The sequence below is a fragment of the Grus americana genome, chromosome 15 (assembly GCF_028858705.1).
Source record: "Grus americana isolate bGruAme1 chromosome 15, bGruAme1.mat, whole genome shotgun sequence".
In the NCBI taxonomy this organism is placed as follows: domain Eukaryota; kingdom Metazoa; phylum Chordata; class Aves; order Gruiformes; family Gruidae; genus Grus; species Grus americana.
The window spans coordinates 13,265,224-13,289,852 of record NC_072866.1 but is presented as its reverse complement, the minus strand read 5'-3'; the positions used below and the strand labels follow the sequence as shown (position 1 = coordinate 13,289,852).

Below are 24,629 nucleotides of genomic sequence, written 5' to 3'. Positions count from 1 at the left end.
TGTCCCTCCTCCTCCATCGTATCATCATTGCCACAAACATACGCCTTCACAGTCACCTCTATCCTCCCACAGGTCCCCCACCTCCACCCCACCAAAGCACAGATACATTCACCAAAACAGCAGTGCAGAAGGACACACACCCCTCTTTGTGACCCCGGTCAGCTGAGGGTATTAGCAGCCAGCTCCTCTTTACAAATAGAAAACTAAAACACAGTGCTGTCATGCCAGCAAGGAAATTACGGGGTCCTGGGACCCAGCCCTTGCATTAGTGTCTTAAGGGAGGGAGTGGATGATACCTGGCTGTCCACAAAAGCCAGCCCACCCTATGTGGTCCAGCAACCCTGTGAGAAGCTGACTCTCCCATACCATGCACCCTTCTTCTAGCCATATAACTCACACAGAAGAGACACAGACATACACACACTCACGCATACATATGTACTTGCATAGGTCTGGAAAATAAAGATCACAGCGTGCCACACTAATGGATCCCAGCACTATAATAGCTCCATTATAAATGGCAATGTCTCGGAGCATTACCACTAAAGACTCTACCTTTTAGTGTTGAAACTTTTAATTGATTTTAAAATACACAATCAATCACAGTTAATCAAGGAATCATGAAGAAGCTATCGTACACAAATACACAAAGACAGCATATAAACCACAATTAATGACCACTTAAACAATGGTAGGAATGAAAATAGGATTATTTATTAGTGTTTATGAACAGTAATAGATAAATTAATGAAGCAGTAGCACAGGGGTGTGTTAGAAGCCAAAGTCTGTGATATTTAACACCAAGTGGCCATAAGTGACTTTTCACTGAAATGTGTCAATGACACAATTTAGAGGAATCTTTCCAAAAGAGGGAGATAGTGTTTCTCCCTCCTCCAAACACTACCATGGCCCTGCAGTCACGGGTGGAGGTGATCAGTCCCAAAGGAAGGTGGGGACTAAGTTGAGAGCAATTCTGGGTTCTCACCACAAACCCAGCCTCTGTCCTAGGGCCGGGCTGCAAACCTGTCAGGCACAGCCTCGCTCCATGGAAGGGGGACCTGCAGCCCCCTGCCAGAAATGCCTCTGGGCTGCCTTTAGCCAAGGGTCCATCTGTAACCTGCCAGGGAGGCTGTCTCTGCTCCCGAGGGCTGTCTCACCGTACACCAATGCAGCTGGACAGCTCTGGCTTTAATATTAAGGAGAGTGATTAAAATCCAGCTGGGTGCCCTGTCCCAGCCTTGGAGAGCCAATTCCTCATGTCTCAGGGTGGCACACGCATGATGGGCCAGAAAAGTGAGCAGAGCAAGGGCTGGAGGTTATTAAGCCTGTGCCTGAGCTGAGGATGGTGAGCTTGGGCAGGGCAAAGGAGGTGAATTCCATGGAGGCAGCTTGGGAGCCCTAAGGTCTGTCCTTGACCACAGCTCCAGGTGGTCTGTCCAGGATTTAGTAAAAGACTATTTTGCTTAAGCTGGCTTTATTCACACCCACGTAGCAAGAGACTTGCAAGCCTAGAGCCATGCACTACCGATGCACACACCGATACAATCCTACCTGTGCTGCCTGCAGACCCATTTTGCTCCTTGCTGCACTGGATCAAGATCTTCCCGCGCCTCGTTGCAATGCCTGCTGTCCCCAGGGACAGGCGGAGGCACAGCCATGTGCCCTTCAGCCAGTGAGCAGCAGCAGAGCCCTGCTCTCTCCTATAACACAGCTCCCGCCTCGCATGCAACAGTTTGCAGCTTTGCGACCAGAGACGTTTAGTTTCTCTAAATTAATAAGCAGCACCCAGGACCCCACTCCTAGCTGCCTGACACATGGTGCAATGGAGAGGCAGTGATGAAGTGACTCCTGGTAAGGAGAGGAAAGTCCAGAAGTAACCTTGTCCTTGCACCATTCCCTTGAAGGCAAGAACCATCTAACCCCAAAACACCACCAGCACATCCCCCTAGCTGGTGTCCCTGCAGAAAGTGGGGGAGTGGGTGAGACCCTCTTTCCCTCCTGGGGCAGGGGATATGCTTGTGCACAATTTCTGTAGCAAGATGGAGGTCTCAAGGCTGACCAGGGACAGCTTTTAGCACTGGATTTAAACTCCTATTAGTCATGTCAGATCACAGCCTTACTGTACTGTCTAGGCTTGGACCTGGAAAGGAGCTGACAGCAGGTCAGACCCCATAACCACATCTCCCCTGGGGTTTTGGTGTGGGGCTGAGGATGCTGCAGCCCCTCACTTGGAGCCCTGCCTGCCAGCAGCCTCCCTCCCCACAGTGCCTGGGCTCACTCACACGGATCAGCGCCTTCCTCTCCTTCACCGTCTCTTTTATTGCCTTGCAAGTTGGCCCCAGGATGTTTTATCACACCATAGCACATAATACAAATGAAAAACAAAGGGGGAAAGTTTGAATCATTTTTTTAATATATTCATCCCTGTGCAGGGGAACAATGATCCATCTGATTAAATCCGCACACTAGACTTTATTAAACCGAGTTGGCCTCTTGCTTTCTCTCTCCTTTAGGCAGGGACAAGCTCATTAAAATGAACATAGAATCATAGAATTGTTTAGGCTGGAAAAGACCTTTAAGATGGTCACGTCCAACTGTTAACCTAGCACTGCCAAGCCCCCCACTAAACTGTGTCCCTAAGCACCCCATCTACACGTGTTTTAAATACCTCCAAGGATGGGGATTCCACCACTTCCCTGGGCAGCCTGTTCCAATGATTGACAACCCTTTCTGTGAAGAAATTTTCCTAATATCCAATCTGAACCGCCCCTGGCACAACTCGAGGACATTTCCTCTTGTTCTGTCGCTTGTTACTTGGGAGAAGAGACCAACTCCTGCCTCACTACAACCTCCTTTCAGGTAGTTGTCCTCATCTTTTGTCACTATGTTTCACCCCACATCCAATAAAGGATGGAGATTCTCCTTAGCCCTCCTTTTATTGCTAACGTATTTAAAGACAATAAAAAAATGTTTCTGTAACTGCAGTAGCCAGATTAGATTCTAGTTGGGCTTTGGCCTTTCTAATTTTCTCCCTGCATAACCTCACATCATCTTTGTAGTCCTCTTGAGTTGCCTGCCCCTTCTTTCAAAGGCAAACCATCTCATCATCTACAAGTCCTTCTCTGTGTGCAAACAACAGGTCCAGCGGGCACCTTCCCTAGGCTGTTTCCTCTCTGCTATATTGTATTTCCAGCAGACATCTGGTAAGTTAAAGTCCCCCACAAGAACAAGGGCTAGCAATTGTGAGACTTTTCCCAGCTGCTTTATAGAGTATTTCACCTGCCTCTTCATCCTGGTTGGGTGGTCTATAACAGACTCCCACCATGATAGCTGCCTTGTTGGCCTTCCCCTTGTTTCTTACCCATAAACACTTAACCCTGTCATCACCATCATTAAGCTCTAGACAATCAAAACACTCCCTAACATACAGGGCTACCCACCACCTCTCCTTCCTTGCTTATCCTTCCTGAAGAGTTTGTAGCCATCCATTGCAGCACTGCGGTTGTGTGAGTCATCCCACCATGTTTCGGTGATGGCCACTATATCATAGTTTTCCCACTACACAATGGCTTCCAGCTCCTCCTGTTTGTTGCCCATGCTGCATGCATTGGTGCAGATGTACTTCAGCTGCATCATTGATCCCACAGCCTTTTTGGAGGGAGAGGCCCTAGTTCCTACATGACCATTCTCAGGTGCTTATGTGGTTTCTAACACATCAATAACCCTTGCGTCTCTGCTGCCACATGCATCTGTCCCCTACCTTCACTGAGATGGCAGACCAAAGGACCTCACTAGCACACCATCCCTCAAACATTGGCATGCTGCCCCCAGGCTTATCTCTAGCAAGCCTAGTTTTATCCCTTTCTCCCTTCAAATCTAGTTTAAAGCTCTTTCAATGAGCCCTGCTGACTCCTGTGCAAAGACTCTTTCACCTCTGAGACAGGTGTACCACATCTGTCACCAGCAGGCCTGGTGTTGTGTAGATAAACCCATGATCAAAAAAACCCCAAACTCTGCCAGTGACACCAGGCTCAGAGCCAAGTACTGATCTGCTGGGTCTTCCTGTTTCTTCCCTCATCATTTCCTGCAACTGGAGGGACAGAGGAGAACAGTACTTGCGCTCCTGATCCCTTAACCAGTTGTCCCAAGGCCCTGAAGTCTCTCTTGATTGCCCTCAGACTTTTTGTTGCAACTTCATCACTGCCTACCTGAAAAATCAATAATGGATAATAATCTGAGGGCCATACCAGGGTAGGAGGCTTTCTCTTCACATCTTTAATCCAGGCCCCAAGGAGGCAGACTTCCCTAAGAAGTGGGTCTGGTCTGAATATTGGGCCTTCTGTTCCCTTCAGAAGGGAGTCACCTATGACAATGACCCATTTTTTTCTTTATGGAAGCAGTTTTGAAGCAAGGCATAGGCTGTCTTAACCTTGGCAACACATCCAAGCTAGATGAACCATGCTCTGCTCCCTCCCTGTTGCAATCCCACTTATCTTGTGGGCATCGCAGGGGTCTGCAATTCAGTTTCCTCTGGCAGCAGCACAGCAGCTGAGCCTTGATGTGGCTTTTTGGCAGAGGGTAGGAGATTCCTTCAGCCTACCAGTGCCTCACGGCTGCTGTGAACATGCTTCTGAGAGGATGTAAGAAAAGGCCCATTGAAATTGGAGGGAGCTGGGAGGGCAGGGATCAACAACCTCACTCTAGCCCTGCCCCAGCACCTGATGTGCCATTTACTTCCCCAGGAGCTCAGTTTCTCATCTGTAAAATGGGTTTGATAGTCACTGCTTCCCCATTAGGATAATTAATGGCTATAAAGCGCTTTGGATCCTGAACTAAGAATAAACTCAGCAGTAATGCCAAGGTGACGGGTAGGCATCTAAGACAGTCTCTACCCTGGGATCAGGTCCCTGTGCGGACTCTGAGTCTGCCGGCAGCTGCCCACCCTGCAGCCCCCCCCCCCCCCCACTCTGCACGGGCTACCCCAGGAGGATCCCCAGCCCACCCAGCCACCCTCACTGGGGAGGCATTTCCAGCAGGCCAATATTTGCTGCAGCTCCTCTTCCTCATCAGCAGCCCTTCAGATGCAACCTAAGTCTGTTACACCCTGGCGATAACAGTGGCTTAGGCCATATAATCCCTCCTTTACTTGACTTTGGGTTATTTTGAGCAGGAGATTAAAGGAGATTATCTGCATCACCTGAGATGCTGCACTTTCTATCTCTACCCCCTTCCCTCCAACCTTGGGGCTCACCCAATCCCAGGCAACAAAAATTTTTCCTCCTTCCCCTGTCCTCCTCCATCATACTCTTGTCTTGGGGCAGCTGCCTGGCTGCAGGGCACTGCCACATTGTGGTCCATCATCAGCCTCATTTCCTGGACCCAGCTTCTCACCTGGTCACCTGTGTATCCTGTACACCCGCATCCTGAGCCAAGTCCAGAGATGCTCCTCAGCAGGGGACAGAGAAAGGAGGGCACACTGTAGCAGTAATTGGGATTAGCTGTTCAGTAGGCTTCTCCTTGCGAAGGAGGTGGTGGCAGAGATGATAAAGAAAGCCCCCCTTTGGGTACTAGGAGCTTGCAGCAGGGACTTCTGGGTTCAGCGGCAGCCACTTGTCTCCACAGCCAGAGGATGGAGGAGGATTGCCTGTTCAGAACATCCCACACTAAAAAAAAATCACAACACAGGAAAAGCACTAAAAAATGTCTGTTTCATGCCCAAGGTGGAATCCCCATTGCCTGTCAGCACTCAGCCACAGGCATTGCCCAGATAGGGCAGGGAGCTCCTTCCCATGTTCTGGGGACCACACACTGCTCTCCAGCTCACTTCAGCTTGGATTTAGCAAAGTGCTGGTTTGAATTCCTCCCAAAGCCTTGCTGAAATCAGCAGCTTTGCTGAATCAAGGTCTGAACAGGCAGAGCTACTAGCAGTGACCAGGAAAGTTAATTCTGCCTATCTGAAGGAGAGATGCTCAGACATCCCAAGGGTGGGGAGAAGCTATCAAGAAGCAATAGTTCCCCTGGAAAGCAAACACTCAGATGTGGTGTCCCACCAGCACACATGACCTGTGCACACATTCATGGCAAGCTCACACCTTCATGGGCTGTTTTTCCTCATTTCAGACTACACCAGGCTAGAATCCATCTGCCACCCTGGAAATTAATAGCAATCATTAAACAAAAAGAGCTGGCAAAAAGAAGCCTGAGGTGAAAAGCAGCTATTTCTGCCAGAAAAAAAATTAAAACTATTTAGACATACAGAAAGTCATTTATTACTGTGAAGTCCTCCCTCCACCTGGGGTTTAAATCTCATTACAGTTTGTCCAAAACAGATGTTACCCTTTTAGCAGTAGATTATTAACGATAAACTCCATTCCTCCAGAGAGGGTGGCTGTCCTGGGTTCACTTGCTTTTTCAACTTGGGTAACCTCCACATGAAATGTTTATGAAAAGGACGGGCAATCCAAATCCTGGCATAGCTCCCTATTTCTATTGTCTTGGACTTCCAAGTTTTACTTCCACTGTCCTTATCTTTTGGAGATGTCTGGACAAGCAGGGAAATACAACAGCCCAGAGAGTGGCCACAGACCCTGCTGAAGAGCAGATATGACGTTGAGGAAGGGCTTTCGTGTGCCGCAAGCCCACATTAACACACCAATAGCTCCTACTGCTGCTTTACCACCAGCAGTCTGGCATTAACCACGTGTCAAAACAAAAACAGTTTCTCTTGGGTGGAGCCTGGCATGTACTTGACCCATTTTCTCAAGCTTCTCTGTTTTACCCACACATTTTTGTGTAGAAAGCCATTTGGTTGGGTTTTAGGCTTGTTGGCACCATAGAGGAGACTCAGTGGTCCCTCATACCTGTGGCTGAGCATCCTCTATGGGCCAACATGGGCTTTGCTTATTCCCACAAGCGCATGGGGATACTTCAGTGGGAAATCAGCCAGCCTTGAGAGAAACACTGACTGGCGCCCAGTTTAACCAGCCAAGCCCACAGTAGACCCATATCTTTGTTCTGTTTAGATTTAACATAATAAAGAAACCTGCTCAGGAATATAGGAGCCACATTAACCATGCTGTAAACACAATCAAAGGAGACATTAATATCAGCTCCACACAAATACGGCCATCTGGCTGCCCAGCCATCTCCCTGGCCATTTCAGGTAAGAGGAAGCGCATCCCCAGCACTCTCCAGAGACCCTACTAAATAGATGTTCTCACAATGTCTCTTGGAGCATGCCAGGGAAGCCAGCAAGTACCAGCTATTTTGGGACTGTTGATGGTGAAGCCAGTACCGGCATCTGAGGGCTCTCTCAGAAAACACTTTTTGCTATCAGTACAATTTTTTTCTGCACCCCGAGGGAAGCAGCAAGAGCTCCACTGCTGGCCATGTATGTCTGAGTGCTCATGGCTGGAGGAGAGGCATTCTCTCAGCACAGCATGTCTCAGGCCTTTGGGCTTTATTGGTTATAACCAAACCCTTCACAGAGCCCTGAGGGACCCAAGGGGAGCCCCGAGTAAGCAGTGTACTCACCTCCATACAAGTGCAGGGTATCCTTGGGACGAGTCCATTGCATGTTCATTTGTGCTGTGTCAAAGGCATGGCAGAATAACTGCAGGAGCTGTCCTGGTGGGAGGAAAAGGCTGTAAGTTTATGGCTGAAATTAAGCTGTTAAACAGCTGAGGTGAATAAACACCCACAACCATCTTATGGGCTCTGCCCTCTGCCAGAGTAGAGTGACAACTATCTCACATTCCTCCACAACCTCATGTGCTAATCTGCACCAACCCTTCCTCCTCTCACCCCCATCCCTGACTCAGCTGGAGCACAGACCTGCAACATTCAGGCCCACCAAGCCACCAGCACTAGGCTGGGACCACCAGCCCATATCCCTCAGCTCCTCCCAGCACTGCAAAGACCTTGAGGGTGCAGCAGGGCCAAACACCCTCTCCCTTCATGGGGGCCAACAGACTAAGGTGCTTGTGGCATGGATATTTGTTTGCAGTATGCATATTTGACCCATGAGGAGTGTCCTATAAAATTTTATCAGGAAGGACAAGCACATATTTCCGTTGCTGAAGCAGACCCACAGCCTGTTAAAGTGCTTTTCTGTAGAAACGCAGCATCTGTTTGGGTTAGGAGGTCAGGACATAGGCAGAGTTGGAAGTGTTGCAGAGGACCTGTCTTGACCTAGGGAAGGAGAAGCAGGTCTCTCCTCCAAGAGCTGACAAACCTGAGCTCCTCCAGCAGAGCCATGTGCAGGAGCAGGACCGTGCTACATAAGCTGTGCATGGAAGGTGGTCATGCTTGGTTTCCTCTGCAATGCTGTTATCCTGAATAAACATTAGATTGGTTTTGGAGAGCTGCCCAGATGATCATTAACCTTCTCCTGGCCCATGACAGAGAGCCAGCCTGCAGCACTGAGCTAAAATTAGGCCTGTAGGGCACTGGGGCTTGCCAGATATTGCTATATCTGGGCAGAAACCCCCTTCAAAAAGTGGGCAGCCAGAGGGTTCAGCCTTAAGCTGGAGTCCTCAGCTCCAAAGGACAAGAGCTAGATCACTAAAATCACAAAATAATTAAGGTTGGAAGAGACATCTGGAAGTCTTCTCCAACCAGAGAAGCCAGACCAAGTTCAAAGGTGAACAAGTCAGTAAGAGGTTAGCAGAGGTGTTTGCCTACAGCACAGCCATAGTGATTCCTGTCTGCAGGACACTTGCTGATGAAAGGTGAATTCCTTTTTGCCTACCCAGAGATCACAGCAGACCATTACCATGAAGTCCCACACGTACTGTATATTTTCTTGTCCATCCGCTGTCACTCAGCAGTACAGTCCACCTAGAAACTGCAGCTGACGTAGGCACTGGCCAGAGACCCACGCTTTCTGGCATGAGACCCCTTCACAGGGGTCTAGTAGGACAGAGAGGGAAGACTCCTTTTGAAAGTATGACCATAAAAACAAATCAGAGCAAACAAAACACTTGCACTTCCAAGTAATTTTACAAAGCTAAGCATTTCATGGATCCACCTCCTGTATAAAAGTGGATTTTCCACTTTATAAAAAGGTTATTCAGGCCTCCTGCAAAAATAAATTAATGAATGAAAGCAGTAAAACCCTCTTCCAAATAGCAGCAAAGATCTGAGTGAGGATGACAATGCAGCAGAGACAAGGCACAGTTCAGATTGTCAGTGCTGAGGAACACCAGCGGCTTCACTTCCCAGCATGGGGCTGGCTCCCTCCATTGTGTCAGTGCTGGAAAAACACACTTTGATCTTCAGCACTATTTACTGGGGGAACAGGAGTCCTGCTTCCACACCAGACCTCTGCTTCCCCCAGCCTAACATCAGCATATCCATCCCATAATGGAGCTGTGATTCAGGCTGATTATTTCTAAGGAAGAACCCCATCAAGTAAATACTAGAGAGGCTTTCTCCCATGGAAACACACTTTTCTTATTAGTACTGTTCTACCTGATCAGAGCTCTTAGTTCTCTACATCCCCTAAAATCTTTTTTTCTCTTCACCTTTCTCTGGCTCTGCCCCTCTAATTGCTCTCCTTGGCTCTTTGAGGGCTCAACTGCACTGTCATAGGCTGGAGCTGACATTTCATATCTGCCCGTACTGATATTTCAGAAGGCTGGTTTAATGCACAGGTAACCCAGCTGGGTTTAAGAGGTTGTTCACCAGGAAGATCATTTATGCATTTACTTAAACTCAGCAGAGAATTTTGCTCAGTGGTCCACAGCAGTGTGGAATAGGGTTGTCATCTTGATAGACCCTGGAAGCTAAGCAGCATGAGATGGATGTAAATGACTTCAGACCGCAGCTGAGTGAAAAGCAGAATATCTGTATTTCCTGAAATCCCAAGAGCTACCCTGTCTTGAAAATATTGTCATTTTAACCCAGAATTTATTTTGCTGTAGAACAAAAAGGTTCTTAAAAATGTTTGTGCAAACAGGGGTGTTTTAGCCATTCCCAGATTGCAGTGCTGGCCTCAGCCCAGCTGGTAGAAGCACAATGGCTTTGAACTAGGGCTCCCATCAGATGCTACATCATCCACAGTTTACAGCTAGATTGGCCTGAATCTCAACTTCTGAGAAAGATCATAGCTTTTCAGCCAAAGGTTTAATTTTGCATAAATTGCATTTTCCACCAGAAAACCATTTTACTGGAGAATTCCCCCTGTGCCCATGGGGAGTAAGCTGTCTCCTATGAAAATCCACGTCAGGCAGCAGCAAAGGCTGTGTGCTGGTTCTGACCCCTATCCCAGCCAAACCCAGCACATTCTGGCTGCTCAAAGGGAAGGGAAGGCAGGAGCCAGAGGTGACCCCAGCACAGGGGGGTCCCTCCCCACCCAGCGTGGTGTCTCCCAGCACATGAACACAGCAGGCAAGGTGCTGGCAATGGGATCCATTGACAGTCCCAGGCAAGACAAGAGATGAACCCTATGCAGGGTCCATCCAAGGAGTCCAGTCAGGAGCAAAAGGAGATGGGGCCAGGGGCAGCACTGGACACAAGTTACAATGCATGTCTGAAGGGTCCATCCAGGAGATAAGCCACCTACCACACAGGCCTGAGGTCTATCCAGGAGGCAGAGGCAGGACTAGAGACAGGCACACCAACAGCACAGCTCAGGAAGGGGCTAGAAGCCCAGGGCTGAGCTTATATGGAGCTCCTGGGCCCATGGGCAGAGGGTGTGGGTGGAGGTCCCAGGTGAGGCTGATCAGGGAGTGATCGTTAGTGTCTTCAGGGCCTTGACAACCAGATGCATTTCAGGCTCCTCAGACTGACATTCATGTAGGCATTGGCCTGCAGAAAGCGTCCCATGCCTCCTGCGAAGAGACTGCAAAATTATCCAAAGAACCATCATTGCCTTATCTCTACTGACTTGTATTCCCCTAAACAGGAGCAACCCAAGGAGAGAAACATTGGCCCGAGCGCCATAGAGTGCCCATGAGTGTCAATACATCAGTAATAGTAACGCCCCTGGATAGAGACTGAGTGTGTAATTTCTGTTTGTTTCTCCCAACCTACCCCCAAAAAGTGATCTCTTCCCCATCCCTCCCACCTGGCTACTTGTCATCTAGTCTGTGACCTCCCAAGGTCTCAGTAAAAGCTGTCCTGTATGTGATGCTGGGCACTCCCAGCCCCCCTTTACCTCAGCACTTCATTCCTTCATCTCTCTTCAAACCTCAGTGGAAAATATCTCTCTTCTCCCCTGCCTATTTTTCTTAAATAATAAATAATAGCAGGGGAGAGTAGAATTGACTGGAGAACTCTATTATCTAACACTGTGAGGCATTTGGGAATAAGGTTTGGATGCACAAAATGCTGCCTAAACCCTGTCTGTGGAGGCAATATTAGTACCAGGACCTCTGGATATAAAATGAACTTGAATTTTACAGGCCTGGGCATCTTTATTATTCAGCATGGTTGTGATTCTGACCAACGTCACCCGGCAGGAGGCATGTAGCAAACGCCAGGAATACAAATGAGCAAAAAAACTTGCCTAGAAGCCTCCTTTCCACACCTGACATACACAGGATGGACATCAAGCCATTTAGGGGAGACTTCATTACTAATAAATGTTTTCTCTGCCATCTTGGAGCTGCCTCCTTGGATTATTTTACACATAATGAAGAGCCAAGGTTAATTTTAAAATTTGGTGCCTTTTAACCAAATTTCCCCTCCCCGCTACTTTGGGTGATTAAACATTTATCGTTTGTAATGTATCGCTCCCGTATCACTATGGCTGTCATTGTTGAGGGGATCCTTTGTTTATTAATAAAATGGCCCCAGGGGCTGTGAAAGGGGCTCTAAGAGAAGCTGAAACACGGCCAGCTGGAGGTGGAGCAGCGAGGGAGAATGAAGTTACAGAGATGCAGAAGTGCCAAGGAGAGGAGCACTGTTGGGTGTACACACACACGCGTGCGCATGTTAATCTGGCTCCTTGCCTTCACTCAGTAAATCTAATCCACAGTTTGAAATAACTCATTCAGTAGAATAACAAAATTAGGAATTGAGTGCCAGGACAGCATATTATTATATGTGCTGCCCAGCTCGCTCTCCCTCTACCTACCCAGCCCCCACAGCTGCTTTGTTTGCTTCCTTGCAGCTGCTGCTCTGGTTTAATTTACTGAGATGCCATTAGTCGGGAGATGGAAGCAAAAACTTACCAGCCAGCCTGCACTGTTTTTTGGAGCCCCAGCTTTGCCTTTTCCTTTCCACCTCCCTTGCTGCAGGTTTTCTGCAAGGACGAGGTTGCTGCTGCTCATCCAGTACAGGCTGCAGCCTCGTGGACATCACAAAATCACTGTTGTCCCTCTTTGCCGCTGCGTTGTTGATGGGGACCAGGGCTGGAGAAGCAGGGACAGGTAGGAGGGGAGGGCCTTATGGGTTGGGGCTGAGGGTCAGCAGGGTGAAGCATGGATCGAGGCTTCAGCAGGGATACTAGAGATCAGAGGCAATGCATAGGAGCAGCAGGGAGTGAGGGAGCTGTTGTTGCCCCTTTGCTAGCCTCTGTAAGCCACACAAGCCTGACATCTGCTCAGCTAGACAAAGCATGTTGCCTTATGAAAGCAGAAGGAAAGGGAAATACAGCAGTGTTTGCAGTGCAATGGGAATTCTGCAGGTACCATGGCCTCCCCATGGACATGGACTGTTGTCATCATCCACATGGTGCCAATGTTCAAAGTATCTCTGGTTTAAATTCATTATTTCAAATCATTGCTATTGCTGTTTCACATATCTTCATTCCTCTCTTTTGCTCCTTTCTCAGTCCATGAAGGAGAACCCTGAACCTCCACTTTCCCGGTTGTTTTTCACATTAGAGTTGTAGGTGGTTTGTTCCCAGGTTTTCCCAGGCAGCTCTGTGGAGAGTCAGAGGACTGGGAAAAGTGGTGTGCAATTGGGTTACCAGGAGAATAAAACCAGGACAGCTGGGCAAAGACAAATCAGTCAGGCAGGAGGGTTAAAACACTAGCTTTTCTTACTGATCTTTATCCAGTCTGTGGGGAAGAGGCAGGGGTTGGGGGGATGTCTCTCCTCTGCTCTCCAGAGCCATGTCCCAGCTGCAGGAGGTCAGGGACAGCAAAGACTCCTTGGCCGACTGGCTGCTCTATTTCTAACCTGCAAGCCCGGGATTTCAGAAGCAGAAATGAACAGAAAAGGGAGATTAGAGGGGAGGTAGAAGGTAGAAAAGGGAAGAAGAAGAAACCTCCCAGATTTCTGTTAATCTGCTGTTACAGGGAGATGAGTCGGGAGCTGCATTCCAGTGCCCCTGCTCCCATCCTGCCTTGTGGGATGCTCGGCGCTTGGCTGATGTCGCAGCGCACACACGCAGGCGCACACTCCCACGCACACTCGCGTTGGCGTGATGCTGGGAAGGAGGCTTTCAGAAGCCAACGAGATGAACAATTATCCCCTCTGTGCAAAGCAACAAGACCCACTACTCCACTCCCCAGTCATGTCCTGGCAATCTAATAAAAAGGGAGATTAGCCCCTCTTTCCTCTCTTACATCTCCTTAATGCTGTCATTTTATTCACACTTTGCAAAGCAAATAAACCAGCAAATTGCTTGCTTTAATGAGCTGAAATTAAACTCAGGCTGCTGATAAAATGCCTTTTCTCCTCTCTGTTGTTGGGAAGGACTTGTCTGATAGGCAACGTACAGGAAAGAAGAGGAAACACACAGCAGGAGCCTTATTGAACGTGTTGGAGTCATTTACCATTGCTCTTCTTCACCCCCAACACCTCCAGTTAGATGAGGGAGGCACATGGGTGATGAGAAAGCTATAGGGGATCAGCCTGGGAAGGTCCATGGAGGGTCTGTCTCCGCTCTTTGCTCACAGGATGGTCCCGCTCCATTAGCTAATGCCCTCTGACACAGGCTGCAGCCCACAGCCTCCCTGGGGAGGAGTGACAAGAAACCTTCCTCTGCAAGAAAAAGGCTGGCTCGGCTCTGCAGAGCAACCCCAAACACAAGCTTGCCCAGAGAGGATTATTGGGTCAAAATGGGAGTTAGATAAGACAGAATAAGTGCTTGCTAAAGAGAATATGCCAGGATGCATCACACCCTGCTGCCGGTGCTGTCTCAGTTCAGCAGGGCTTCCCCTGCCTGTGGGACGTCCCCGTAATGCACAAGCCCATGGAGGAGGACAGGGAGATGCTTGCACCAAGGACAAGCACTGCAGGGCAGCAGGCAAGGAAAGCACTCTCTGTGCCATCCCAAAGGGACAACGGGGGCAACCCATTGCTGATGGCTCTGCAGGCCAGGCCAACCCTTCTCCCACAGCCTTAGGGGCAATGTGCACCCCCACAGGAGGCAGTCTGAGGAGCTGGAGACCAGGCTGGTCCCTGTGGCAGAGGAGAGTGGGCACATCTAGAGCCAGCTTGCAGCTGGAGGGAAAGAAAGTTTCCACCTGCAGCACAACACATCTGCTGTGTTTTTCATCTCAACAAGAGGAGCTCAGGGCACTTTCCTTCAATCTCCCACAGCCCTGTGAAGTGCTATCATTATCTCACAGTACCGGAGAGGAGACTAGAGCACAGAGAGGTTAATTGAGTGCCCAGTGCTGGGAGGGATGTAGCAGCAGACATCTCTCAGCCTGGCACTGCAGCCCGTGCACCCCATCAGCTGGGGAGGTGGTAAGGGGGGGCACTCACCTGCGACACCCTAGGGACCACAGTCCTTCTTCCCTTCCTCGTTGGCCCCAAGGTCTTGGCTATGCCAAAATGGGCTGCCAGGTCCTGGGAAAGCATCCCAGGGAAGGGACAGCACGTCCTTGCAAATGTGCAATTGTTCCCCAAAATGGGGTTACCTGCAGTATCAGTATCACTTTGCCTCAGCTGGAATAGTAATAGAAAAACATGTCAAAGTCCTGGTTTCTACCCCCAGGAAGAAGGAGACCTGAGATTCAGCTGCCTTGCCCTCAGCATCCCTTCCTCCCAAGCCCCATTTCTAGTAAACTCTTGAAAATCTGGTTCTGTTGAGCTTTCTGCCAAATGTAGCTGGGACAGGAGAGCACCAGGCACTGGGGAGGCAGAAGGAGACCTGCAAGTACCCAGGCAGGGCCCCACAGAAGCATCACCTCAGGGCCAGTACATCTCACCCACACACGAATGCACAACCACCACAGACAGTACAGTCTGCAAGACGGGTGTACCACACACCCTGACCTCTGTGGGGGCACTGGGTGTCTGGCTGTTGTTTTCCCCTATAGTCTCACCTCCCCTAACAACTGGTGGGGCATCTGCTGGAGGACAAGGTGGCCAAAGAATTCTATGTTCAGAGAGCTGGCGCAGGAGCAGATCTTGTTACTCATGTAATGGAAAACCAACTGTGCCACCAGGGAATAGACTCATTGTTCACAATCCAGAAAGAACAAATAAACTGTTTTACTGCTTATTATTACTAGACTGTTTGCCGAGGTATAAACTGTGAATGGTTAGCAGGGATCTCTGCAGTGAAACATTGTCTGCTTCATTGCCTGGTATCATGGGTGGAAAAGAACCTGGTTTCTTCAGGACAAGGGCAAGGGTATGGCATTTGCTTCTAAACACCCTATGACAATCAGCCTCGTGATTTTTAGGCATGTAGCACCCAGCACAGTCCCTTCACTGCCTGGGCACTGGGAAATAGTTTGAAACCAATTTCTGGATTTATACTATTTTGCAGATCAATGAAAGACGGTTTCGAGGTAAGATGTGTCCCTATCTCCTTCATGGATGCCCAAGAAAACTCCAGTTCCTACCAGTTGTGTTTTCAAGGAGAGCTGGTGGTGTCTTCCCTGACAAGGGAGACAACCAGAGCTCCTGTTCTCAATGAAAATCCCAAAAAGGCTTTTTCTAGATAGGCCATGATGTTTTCTCCCCGTTTGTGGGCAACTCCATCTCTGCCACAACACCTCACTGTCTCTGACCTACCAGGCTGGAGAGCTGTTTGGCAGTAGAGATGTCCACAGATTATATTGTCAACATCTCGTAGAAAAGCATGACCCAGGAGATGCTGATGCTTGTGCAATTCCCTCCTCTCCACTTTTCCCTTCCTGTTTCCCTAAGAAATTACAAGAGGAAGTAGAAGTGCTATCCATGAATATTTGTGTTTAGTCAAAAATGCAGGAAAAAATAATGGAAAATGTGAGCCAGGAATGAGAGTTTTTTTCTGTGGGAAGTGAGGCTGCTGGCAGCCCCATAGGTTTGTGTCTAGTGAAGACTCTTCCTGGTCTTCAAACAGCTGTTTCTGGCTGGGGAGGGAAGGTCTTTCCCGTCTTCTGCAAATACTCTTGTTATGCCACCGAGTGGTTGAGGATCCTCCTCATATCTGCATCATTTCACCCGGGAGGGAGAGAGAGATCTTGGAGACAGGCAGCAAGCCTCAACCACAGACAAGGACATCGGATGGTGGACAATCACACTAGTGTGTTTTGTAGTCAAACAGTGCCCTGAAACTACTGCTCAGATTTCCAGAAACAGGGTAGATGCCTGATGCTGGGCTTTATCCTAGATGCCACGCAGCAATGCAGTCAGAGAGACATGGTGTCCTCAATCAGCATCCCCTTCTGTGGGCACCGCTGCTGTGCACACCAGCACACAAGACAGTTAGGATTCCCCTCAGCAAAACGCTGCAGCATCAAATCTACATCAGAGCAAGTTGTCTAGACTTCATCTGCTCTCAGCGGAGAGGAACAGACACTTCTGGGGCATCACTCCTCTCCTTCTAAGGTAGACACCTAAATAGGTCAGACAAACAGTGCCCTGGATGTGAGTTGGTCTCTCCCTTGCCTATAACATGACATTGGACAACGCACTCAAAGGATGATGACTTCCATGGTCAGTGACCACCTTCCTTAGTGCTGCCAAACGCCACTGGCAGCAGCGCGCAAATACACCAAAAGCTCCTTGAAAGGTGGTAGCCAGAGTTAGAGGGCAAGTGCCTAACATTAAGAGGGTAGTTGGACACATCTCCAACACCTCTAAACGCTGTCTTTCCTTTGTGTTTAGTTTGTGCTTGTGTTTTGTTTTGTGCAGGTGAGCCAAAGGACCAAGCGAGAACAGCCAGACCCACGGAGGCACATGGAGATGGGGACCAGTGTCATGATGGGCAGCAAAAAGAAATCGAGGAGATGTACTATAAAAAGTGAGAGGAAGGCTTATCTCTAAGCCAGAGGGACTCCTCCGCATCAGCACCTAACTTCATGACTCCCTCCCCGAGATGCCAGAGACCTGGTGATGTGGGACCAGCCTCAGCCACCCAGGCCTTGGTAGTAGCCCCTGGCCGGTGGCTGCCGAGTACTGTGGGCACTGAGGTCCGCTTTCTCCACGGACGTTTCCCCCCCGTCTCCAAGTCATGAGGAGAAGGGAGAGGCGAGTGAAGCTGCTGAAGAAGCACTAGCCCACGTCTTCCCAGCTCCCGGCCCCGCGTTCCGGCAGACCAGGAATCCCTTCTCCGCGCCGCCCTTCCAGATGGCAGGTCGCCGGTGGGCCGCGACGTCAGCCCTCTGCATGTGCGTGGCAGCCGTCTCTCTCCTGCACACCGGCGGGGTGCGGGCAGACTGCTGGCTCATCGAGGGGGACAAGGGCTTCGTCTGGTTGGCCATCTGCAGCCAAAACCAGCCCCCCTATGAGTCCATCCCCCAGCAAATCAACAGCACCATCGTGGACTTGCGGCTGAATGACAACAAGATCAAGAGCGTGCAGTACGCCTCGCTCAGCCGCTTCGGCAACCTGACATACCTCAACCTGACAAAGAACGAGATCTCCTACATCGAGGACGGTGCCTTTTCAGGACAGTTCAACCTCCAGGTGCTGCAGCTGGGTTACAACCGACTGAGGAACCTCACCGAGGGCATCCTCCGGGGACTGGGGAAGCTGGAGTACCTCTATCTCCAGGCCAACCTCATCGAGTCCGTCACCCCCAATGCCTTCTGGGAGTGCCCCAACATAGTGAACATTGACCTGTCCATGAACAGGATCCAGAGACTCGACAGCAACACTTTTCGGGGCCTAAACAAGCTCTCTGTCTGTGAACTCTACAGTAACCCTTTCTACTGCTCCTGCGAGCTCCTTGGCTTCCTGCAATGGCTGGAGGCTTTCACCAACATGACACGCACGTATGACCGGATGCAGTGCGACTCCCCACCCGACTACACAGGCTACTACTTGTTAGGCCAAGGCCGGACTGGCTACCGCAATGCTCTGAGCATGCTCTCTTCCCTTTGCACCGGTGGCTCCTACACTGTGATCCCTCGTTTTATCCCTCCCAGGTACCAGGTGACCACGGCACCCTCTGAAAGCCCCTGCTCTGAGGAGGACTGCTCCTCCGGCGATGGCACGACACCACAGTTCTCCCTCTTCACGCCCATCGGCGAGACGGAGGTGCGCCCCAACATCCAGGTGAAGCACCTCAACCACAACTCGGCCGTCCTCACCGTGCAGATCCCCTACCCCTTCAGCAAGATGTACATCCTTTCCCAGTTTGAAAATGGCTTCTCCTCCATGATCACCAAGCTCAGGAAGAAGGAGGAGAACATCACCGTGAGCAACCTAGTAGCACAAAGAGATTACACCTACTGTGTAGTCTCCGTCCACCAATACTCCAAGTACAACCACACCTGCGTCACCATCACACCCACCAGACCTAACCGCAAGGAGCCAGTGCCCACCCCTTCCACTGCCACTCATTATATCATGACAATCCTGGGCTGTCTCTTTGGCATGGTGATTGTCCTGGGTGTTGTGTATTACTGTCTCCGGAAGAGGCGCCAGCAGGAGGAGAAGCACAAAAAGGCTGCCGGCAGCATGAAGAAGACCATCATCGAGCTGAAATATGGGCCAGAAATGGAGACCACCAGCATCACCCAGCTGTCCCAGGGACAGATGCTGGGTGGGGAGACAGTGACCCGCATTCCCTATCTGCCTTCTGCTGGCGAGGTCGAGCAGTACAAGCTGATTGACAGCAGTGAAACCCCTAAGGCCACCAAGGGCAACTACATGGAGGTGAGGACAGGTGAGCAGCCAGAGAGGCGAGACTGCGAGCTGTCCCTGCCACCGGACACCCAGAGCTCTGTGGCTGAGATCTCCACCATTGCCAAGGAGGTGGACAAGGTGAACCAGATCATCAACAACTGCATCGATGCCTTGAAATCTGAGTCCACCTCCTTCCAAGGGGTGAAATCTGGGGCAGTCTCCACAGTGGAGCCTCAGCTGGTGCTCTTAGAGCAGATCCCCAGCAAGCATGGATTCCTCTCCCCTGTCTACAAGGAAAGCTACAACCACCCTCTCCAGCGGCACCACAGTATGGAGGCAGCCCCCAAACGCTCCAGCACCTCTTCCAGTGGCTCCATACGGAGCCCCAGGTCCTACCGCTCCGAGGGATCAGGCCACAAATCAGAAGCCAAATACATCGAGAAGACGTCCCCCACCACCGACACCATCCTCACTGTGACACCGGCCGCAGCCATCCTGCGGGCAGAGGCGGAGAAGATCCGTCAGTACAGCGAACACCGGCACTCGTACCCCGGCTCGCACCAAGGGGAGCAGCACGACAGCATGGCTGGGCGAAAGCCCTCCATCCTGGAGCCTCTGACCCGTCCTCGCCCCAGAGACCTGGCCTATTCCCAGCTCTCGCCTCAATATCACAACCTGAGCTACACCTCCAGCCCAGAGTACACCTGCAAACCATCGCACAGCATCTGGGAGCGCTTCAAACTCAACCGCAAGCGGCACAAAGATGAGGAGGAGTATATGGCAGCCGGCCATGCTCTACGCAAAAAGGTCCAGTTTGCCAAAGACGAGGATCTTCACGACATCTTAGACTACTGGAAGGGCGTCTCCGCCCAGCAAAAGTCCTGAGTCCTCACACAACTCGTGACTTAACACACTAACTGGACCAAAAGAAATCCGCAGCAGCTATTTTTATTCAGACTGTCTTTGAAACAAAATAAAATTAAAAAAAAAAAAATCAATAAAAATAAAAGAGAGAACAAATTATGGAAATCTATAAATATTCTATATAATATATAAAGCGAGATATTAAAATGTCCTCACATTGGTGAGACACACACCAAATTTGAACACAAACTTTACAAAACAAACAAACTGTGAAGTGAAAAAAATGTTTTCTTTCATTTTGATTTTTTAAAAAAAATAAGAAAAAAAGAAAAAATTGAATATAAAAAGAAAATGAAAGAGCGGGCAGAGAGCTGAGGTCTGGCGTTTCCCAGTATTGCATTGCATGAGTCCCTATTCCGTGATTTTTGTGTATTCTTTGTGAACAGTTTGTGTTCTTCCTTCCTTCCCTTCCAAAATCAACAGCAACAAAAACAGCAACAAAAACCAAAAAGAGACCAGAAGGAGATCCATCCTTTGGGCTGTTTTTGCAAACGGAGTCTTCCAGTTTAGACTTTTACCTGGTTGAAGGCCCGTTCACATTTTCACTCACTGAGAGGTTTTACCACACATTGCATTGTAAACCGCAGTCGTTAATTGTACAGAGAAAATTTCTATATTTGCAATGTTTGCTGTATAATGAGAAAGAGAGAGGAGAAAAAAAAAATCAATACTACATCTACTAAAAATATATATATCTATATCTATATTCACCTGTTTGTACCAGGTTTTAATCATGGATTTTAGAGAAAGAGATGGAGTTTGGTTTGAAGGACTTTTTTGTTGGTTGGTTGGTGGGTGGGTGCTTGGATGATGGGATATTTTTTGGAGGGAGGGGGAGTGTTTGAGTTTCTAAGTGTTTGGTTTTAATTTCTCTCAACAATTGTCAGCGGCCAAGTTCTCATCACTTCCAAGTATATTGAGAAAAAAGGCACGTACCCAGAAAAACAGAATCCCCCACCTTATTCCAGGTGGGAGGCCATCACCACCAGGAACAGGGAAGGGGATGAGAAGTGAGGGGCTCTTGATTGAGCAGATACCACCAAGCAATGGGATTTCTCCTGCAAATTAAAAGGTGTCCCCCCCCTAAACAACTATATCTGGGGAGCAGTGGCCCTTGGGGCCAGTCAATGAGGGGTGGGTTATCCCTTTACCTTGCAAGACGGGGAGCCAGTGATGGGTTAGATCAGAAACCCTCTTGCTGCTCTCCAGAGGAGGACATCATTGAGGGGTGATTTTGCTGAGGAAGAAGACCCTAAGCATTTACAGCTTGCCCATATTGAGAGCTATTACAGTAGGCACAGGCGCTGGCCCAGGGATCCTGCCCCTCACTCCTGGGACTTCCACCCTGCCATGTCCTGCAGGTCCTCCCCAAATAACCCCAAATGCAGCTGCAGCCTCAGGCAGCGAGTGCAGCACCTCCTGCCTGCAGCCCTGGCACTGCCCACGGGCCAGTTTGGCTCCCATTTTCCACGAGTGGCTTTGGAGATGGACACCTTAGGGAGACACTGAGCAACCCTTGGGATTCCAAGACTGGAAGAGAAGGAGATGGCTTTGTGTCCGTGTCTGGTGTCCACCCAAGCAGCCACAGACCCCTCGACCATTGCTGTCCAATGCACGTCCAAGACTAATTAGCTTTTTACTCCATCTCTAAAATACTCACAGATGATGCCATACTCATGGGGGGAGGAGGACAAGGAGGAGGAGGGAGGGGTTGAGGCTGTCAAGGCAATCCCAGGCCATGCTGGAGGCTGAAGGATACAATTTTGCCCTGATTAGCTCCAGCTGAGTCACAAGCCTCCATGTCTCACTAGGACCACACTAGGGTTGGGGAGCTGCTCTGCTCCCCCAGTGAGTGTGTGGGAGCCCAGCAAGCCAGCGCAGTGTCGTGATGATCTCCCCAAATGCAGTCCTTTGGGGTTCTGCTGCTTCCCAGAGGCTTTTCCTTGCATCCTGCTCACAGCTCCCTTTGGATGGACGTCCTTAGTCCTGACAGATGAGCACTAGGGCCCAGGGGAAAACCATATCCCATCCTGTTATTTCAATATTTCAAAGTGATTTTGACAGGTATTCTTGCAAAAGGTTATGTTTGTTCAGAAAGGAGCTGAGCCAGGAAGACATGGAGCAGGCTGGGAAGTGCATGAGTTCATTCCCCATGGTTATTTGTGTACACAACAAACCATTAGCAGAGTTTCATAATAAAAGGCAGGCGATTTCCCCAGGAATATATTCACTCTACCTGAGCAAAGGCACATTTCTCCACCTCCTCCAGGTGCCCCAGATCCTGCCCACAGAGTGCAGCTTCCCAGGGCTGTGTCTTGCTCAGGAGTCAGTGAGCAGGACCTGGATAGGGGAGCTGAGATCACCCCTCTCTTGTCCCATGATACCATGGCAGGTCTCTCCCCAAATCTCAGCTAGCTAGCACCTAGACCAAAGCAAACCCTTCAGCCGAAGCCACCTTCCCTTACAAACTCTGAGTGCCTCCTGGAGAAACAGGAGTTGGTCAACAAGGATGGATGGGGGAAATGGTGGTGGGATCTCCTGGCACTGTTTCATGGTCTCAGGGGATTCCTCAGCAAGAGGCTGGGATCCTCAAGGGTGGTGGCAGTTCATGAGTTACTTTGGGCTCAGATGCTCCAGCGATGGCAGTCACTGATAGACACCGAAAGCCCTTCCTCAGTCACTCCCCTCACTGAGACCAGTTCCCACACTAGTTTGGAAATGACACCATGACCATCTCCATGGCTGCCAAGAGCGATGGCATGACCAGCAGCGTGTAACGCCTTGCTGTGGAGGCAGCAGCACATCAGCAATGAGTTCGTCTCTTTACCTGGGGCGAATCATTTCGCTCCTCTCTGCCTCTGTTTCCTCCTCTGCAAAACACTTCCTTGTGGTGTTGAGGGCGTAGGCTGGCTGGGGAGGCTCGATTAATTAATTGCCTGTCTGTGAAGCCCGTTTAGCTCCTAGAATAAAAGCCGCTATAGAAATGCAAAGTTGTTAGTGGCATAAAACAGCAGGGGCAGATGAAATCAAAGCCTGATTCTGTTTTCACACCAGGATTTCACTGGTCATAAACCAACAGAGACCGACAGGAAATGTGATACAGCAGCGCTGGCCTTTCTAAATTAAACACTCCCCAGATGTAAACTCTCTGCAATTGGAGAAAAGGAGGGTTAGAAAAGGTCTAGGCCCCTCCAGCTCCAAGGTATCTCCAAGGGAGGTACCTACACATGCAGCACCCTGTACCCCATAGCTGGTGGGGCCTCGCTATGGGTCTCAGAGAGCTCCAGGTGGCTCCTTGGGTGATGAAGAAATGGTCGTGCTGCTGAGCACCTTCCAGCCTCCTTGCCCTCCCTCCAAGATAGGATACAGTCCTGGCACCTGTGGTCCACGTCCCTTGGCATGAGATGCCACAGGATGAGCTGAGAAAAAAGCCAGGCAAGAAAAGGGAAGAAGTCCTACTCTCCCCAAAGCCACCACATCATGCATCAACCTCCTGGGTGTGCCTCTGCACAGGGTCTGGTGACCTCTGTTCACAGCATCCTCTATCCCCCCAAGGCAGCTGCTTTACAAACCACTCTGAGGGCAGAGGGAGAACTTCACGACCTGCAGCCTGTTGGGTGTTTTTCTTTTGTCTCTTGTTCAACCACCAAGGCTCTCAAGCTGCTTCTGCAAAGAGAAATGATACTTTGTCCAGCCAGGCTGTTCCTATTGCCCCAGAACCAGAAGGGAGGGGGCATGGGAAAACCATGTCCAAGTGAAGAGGAGGGGAAGCCAGGGGAAAGGTTTCTCCTTCATTGTGCCCCACCTCAAGGGGCAGGGGGGAGCCAGCACAGAAAGCCACCGCCAGTGCCGAGGACCTGGAGGTTCCCATATCACCCTCCTGCAGCAGCCTGGGCTCTGCCACGGGAGAGCGTGAACAAAGGAAGGGAAAAGAAAGGGAGAGGGATGAAAAGTGGGGAGAGGCGTGTGGTGCAGAGGCACGGGAAGGGAGAAGTGGTGGGAGCACCTGGGCCCAGCACGGGACAGGCGGCAGCCCCAGGAGAGGCCAGTGAAGGCATGGACCAAAGCTGTTTGGAGAGAGAGATTTTTATTTTTTTTTTTGGAGAAAGAGCAGTTGTTTCCCTGCAGCAATGAAACAGAGAAAAAGAGCAGAGGGACCCATCGCTGCTTCTGCCCCGTGCCGCTCTGAGAAATGTCCTCACTGGCTGAGGTTGGAGGGAGCCATGCCTGCTCCTGGGAAATGCTCCTGGAGAGCTTTGAAGGCAGCTGCCCACCGGCTCCTCGCCATTGTCAGGTCTCCAGGAGGCCCCCGATGAGCCCCAAGGGAATGAGCACTCCTGTGCCACAGGGTCCCCAGGCTGCCAGGCTCGGGGTGCGTGCTGGGTGGGGCAGGTGATGCAGACCCAAACCCACCTCGGAGAGCACAGCTCAGACCTGCCTCTGTCGCAAGCACCAGTCGTGGTGTTGAAAGGACACCAACAGCCCATGTGCAACAGGATGATGCCCTCCAGCATGGATTTCAGGTTCCCATCACCACTGCCCAGCCCCTGCTCCCCCAAAACTCTTTGGGTGCTTGCATGCCCCTGCACCTGCTCTCTGCTCCCTGCTGCTGGGCTGTCACCAGCAGCCCTTGAACCCCCCCACCTTATTGCTCCCTCCCAGCCCTGCTCCTGTGAGCCTGCCCACTACCTATAGCTGCTATATGGAATCCATCTCCTGGAGTGCTCCACTGTTCCCTA

General features: G+C 50.2%; 1 protein-coding gene across 2 annotated transcripts in view; it reads left to right on the top strand.

Annotated features, from left to right (window-relative positions):
• Positions 1-20,594, top strand: part of ELFN1 (extracellular leucine rich repeat and fibronectin type III domain containing 1) — a 110,977-nt gene extending 90,383 nt beyond the window's left edge. For both annotated transcript variants that reach the window (XM_054842347.1, XM_054842346.1), the window contains exon 4: positions 17,029-20,594. In XM_054842347.1, the coding sequence (XP_054698322.1) occupies positions 17,464-19,851 (2,388 nt within the window). In that variant the 5' untranslated portion in view covers positions 17,029-17,463 and the 3' untranslated portion in view covers positions 19,852-20,594. The remainder of the gene's footprint in view (positions 1-17,028) is intronic.
• The last annotated feature ends 4,035 nt before the right edge of the window (positions 20,595-24,629 follow it).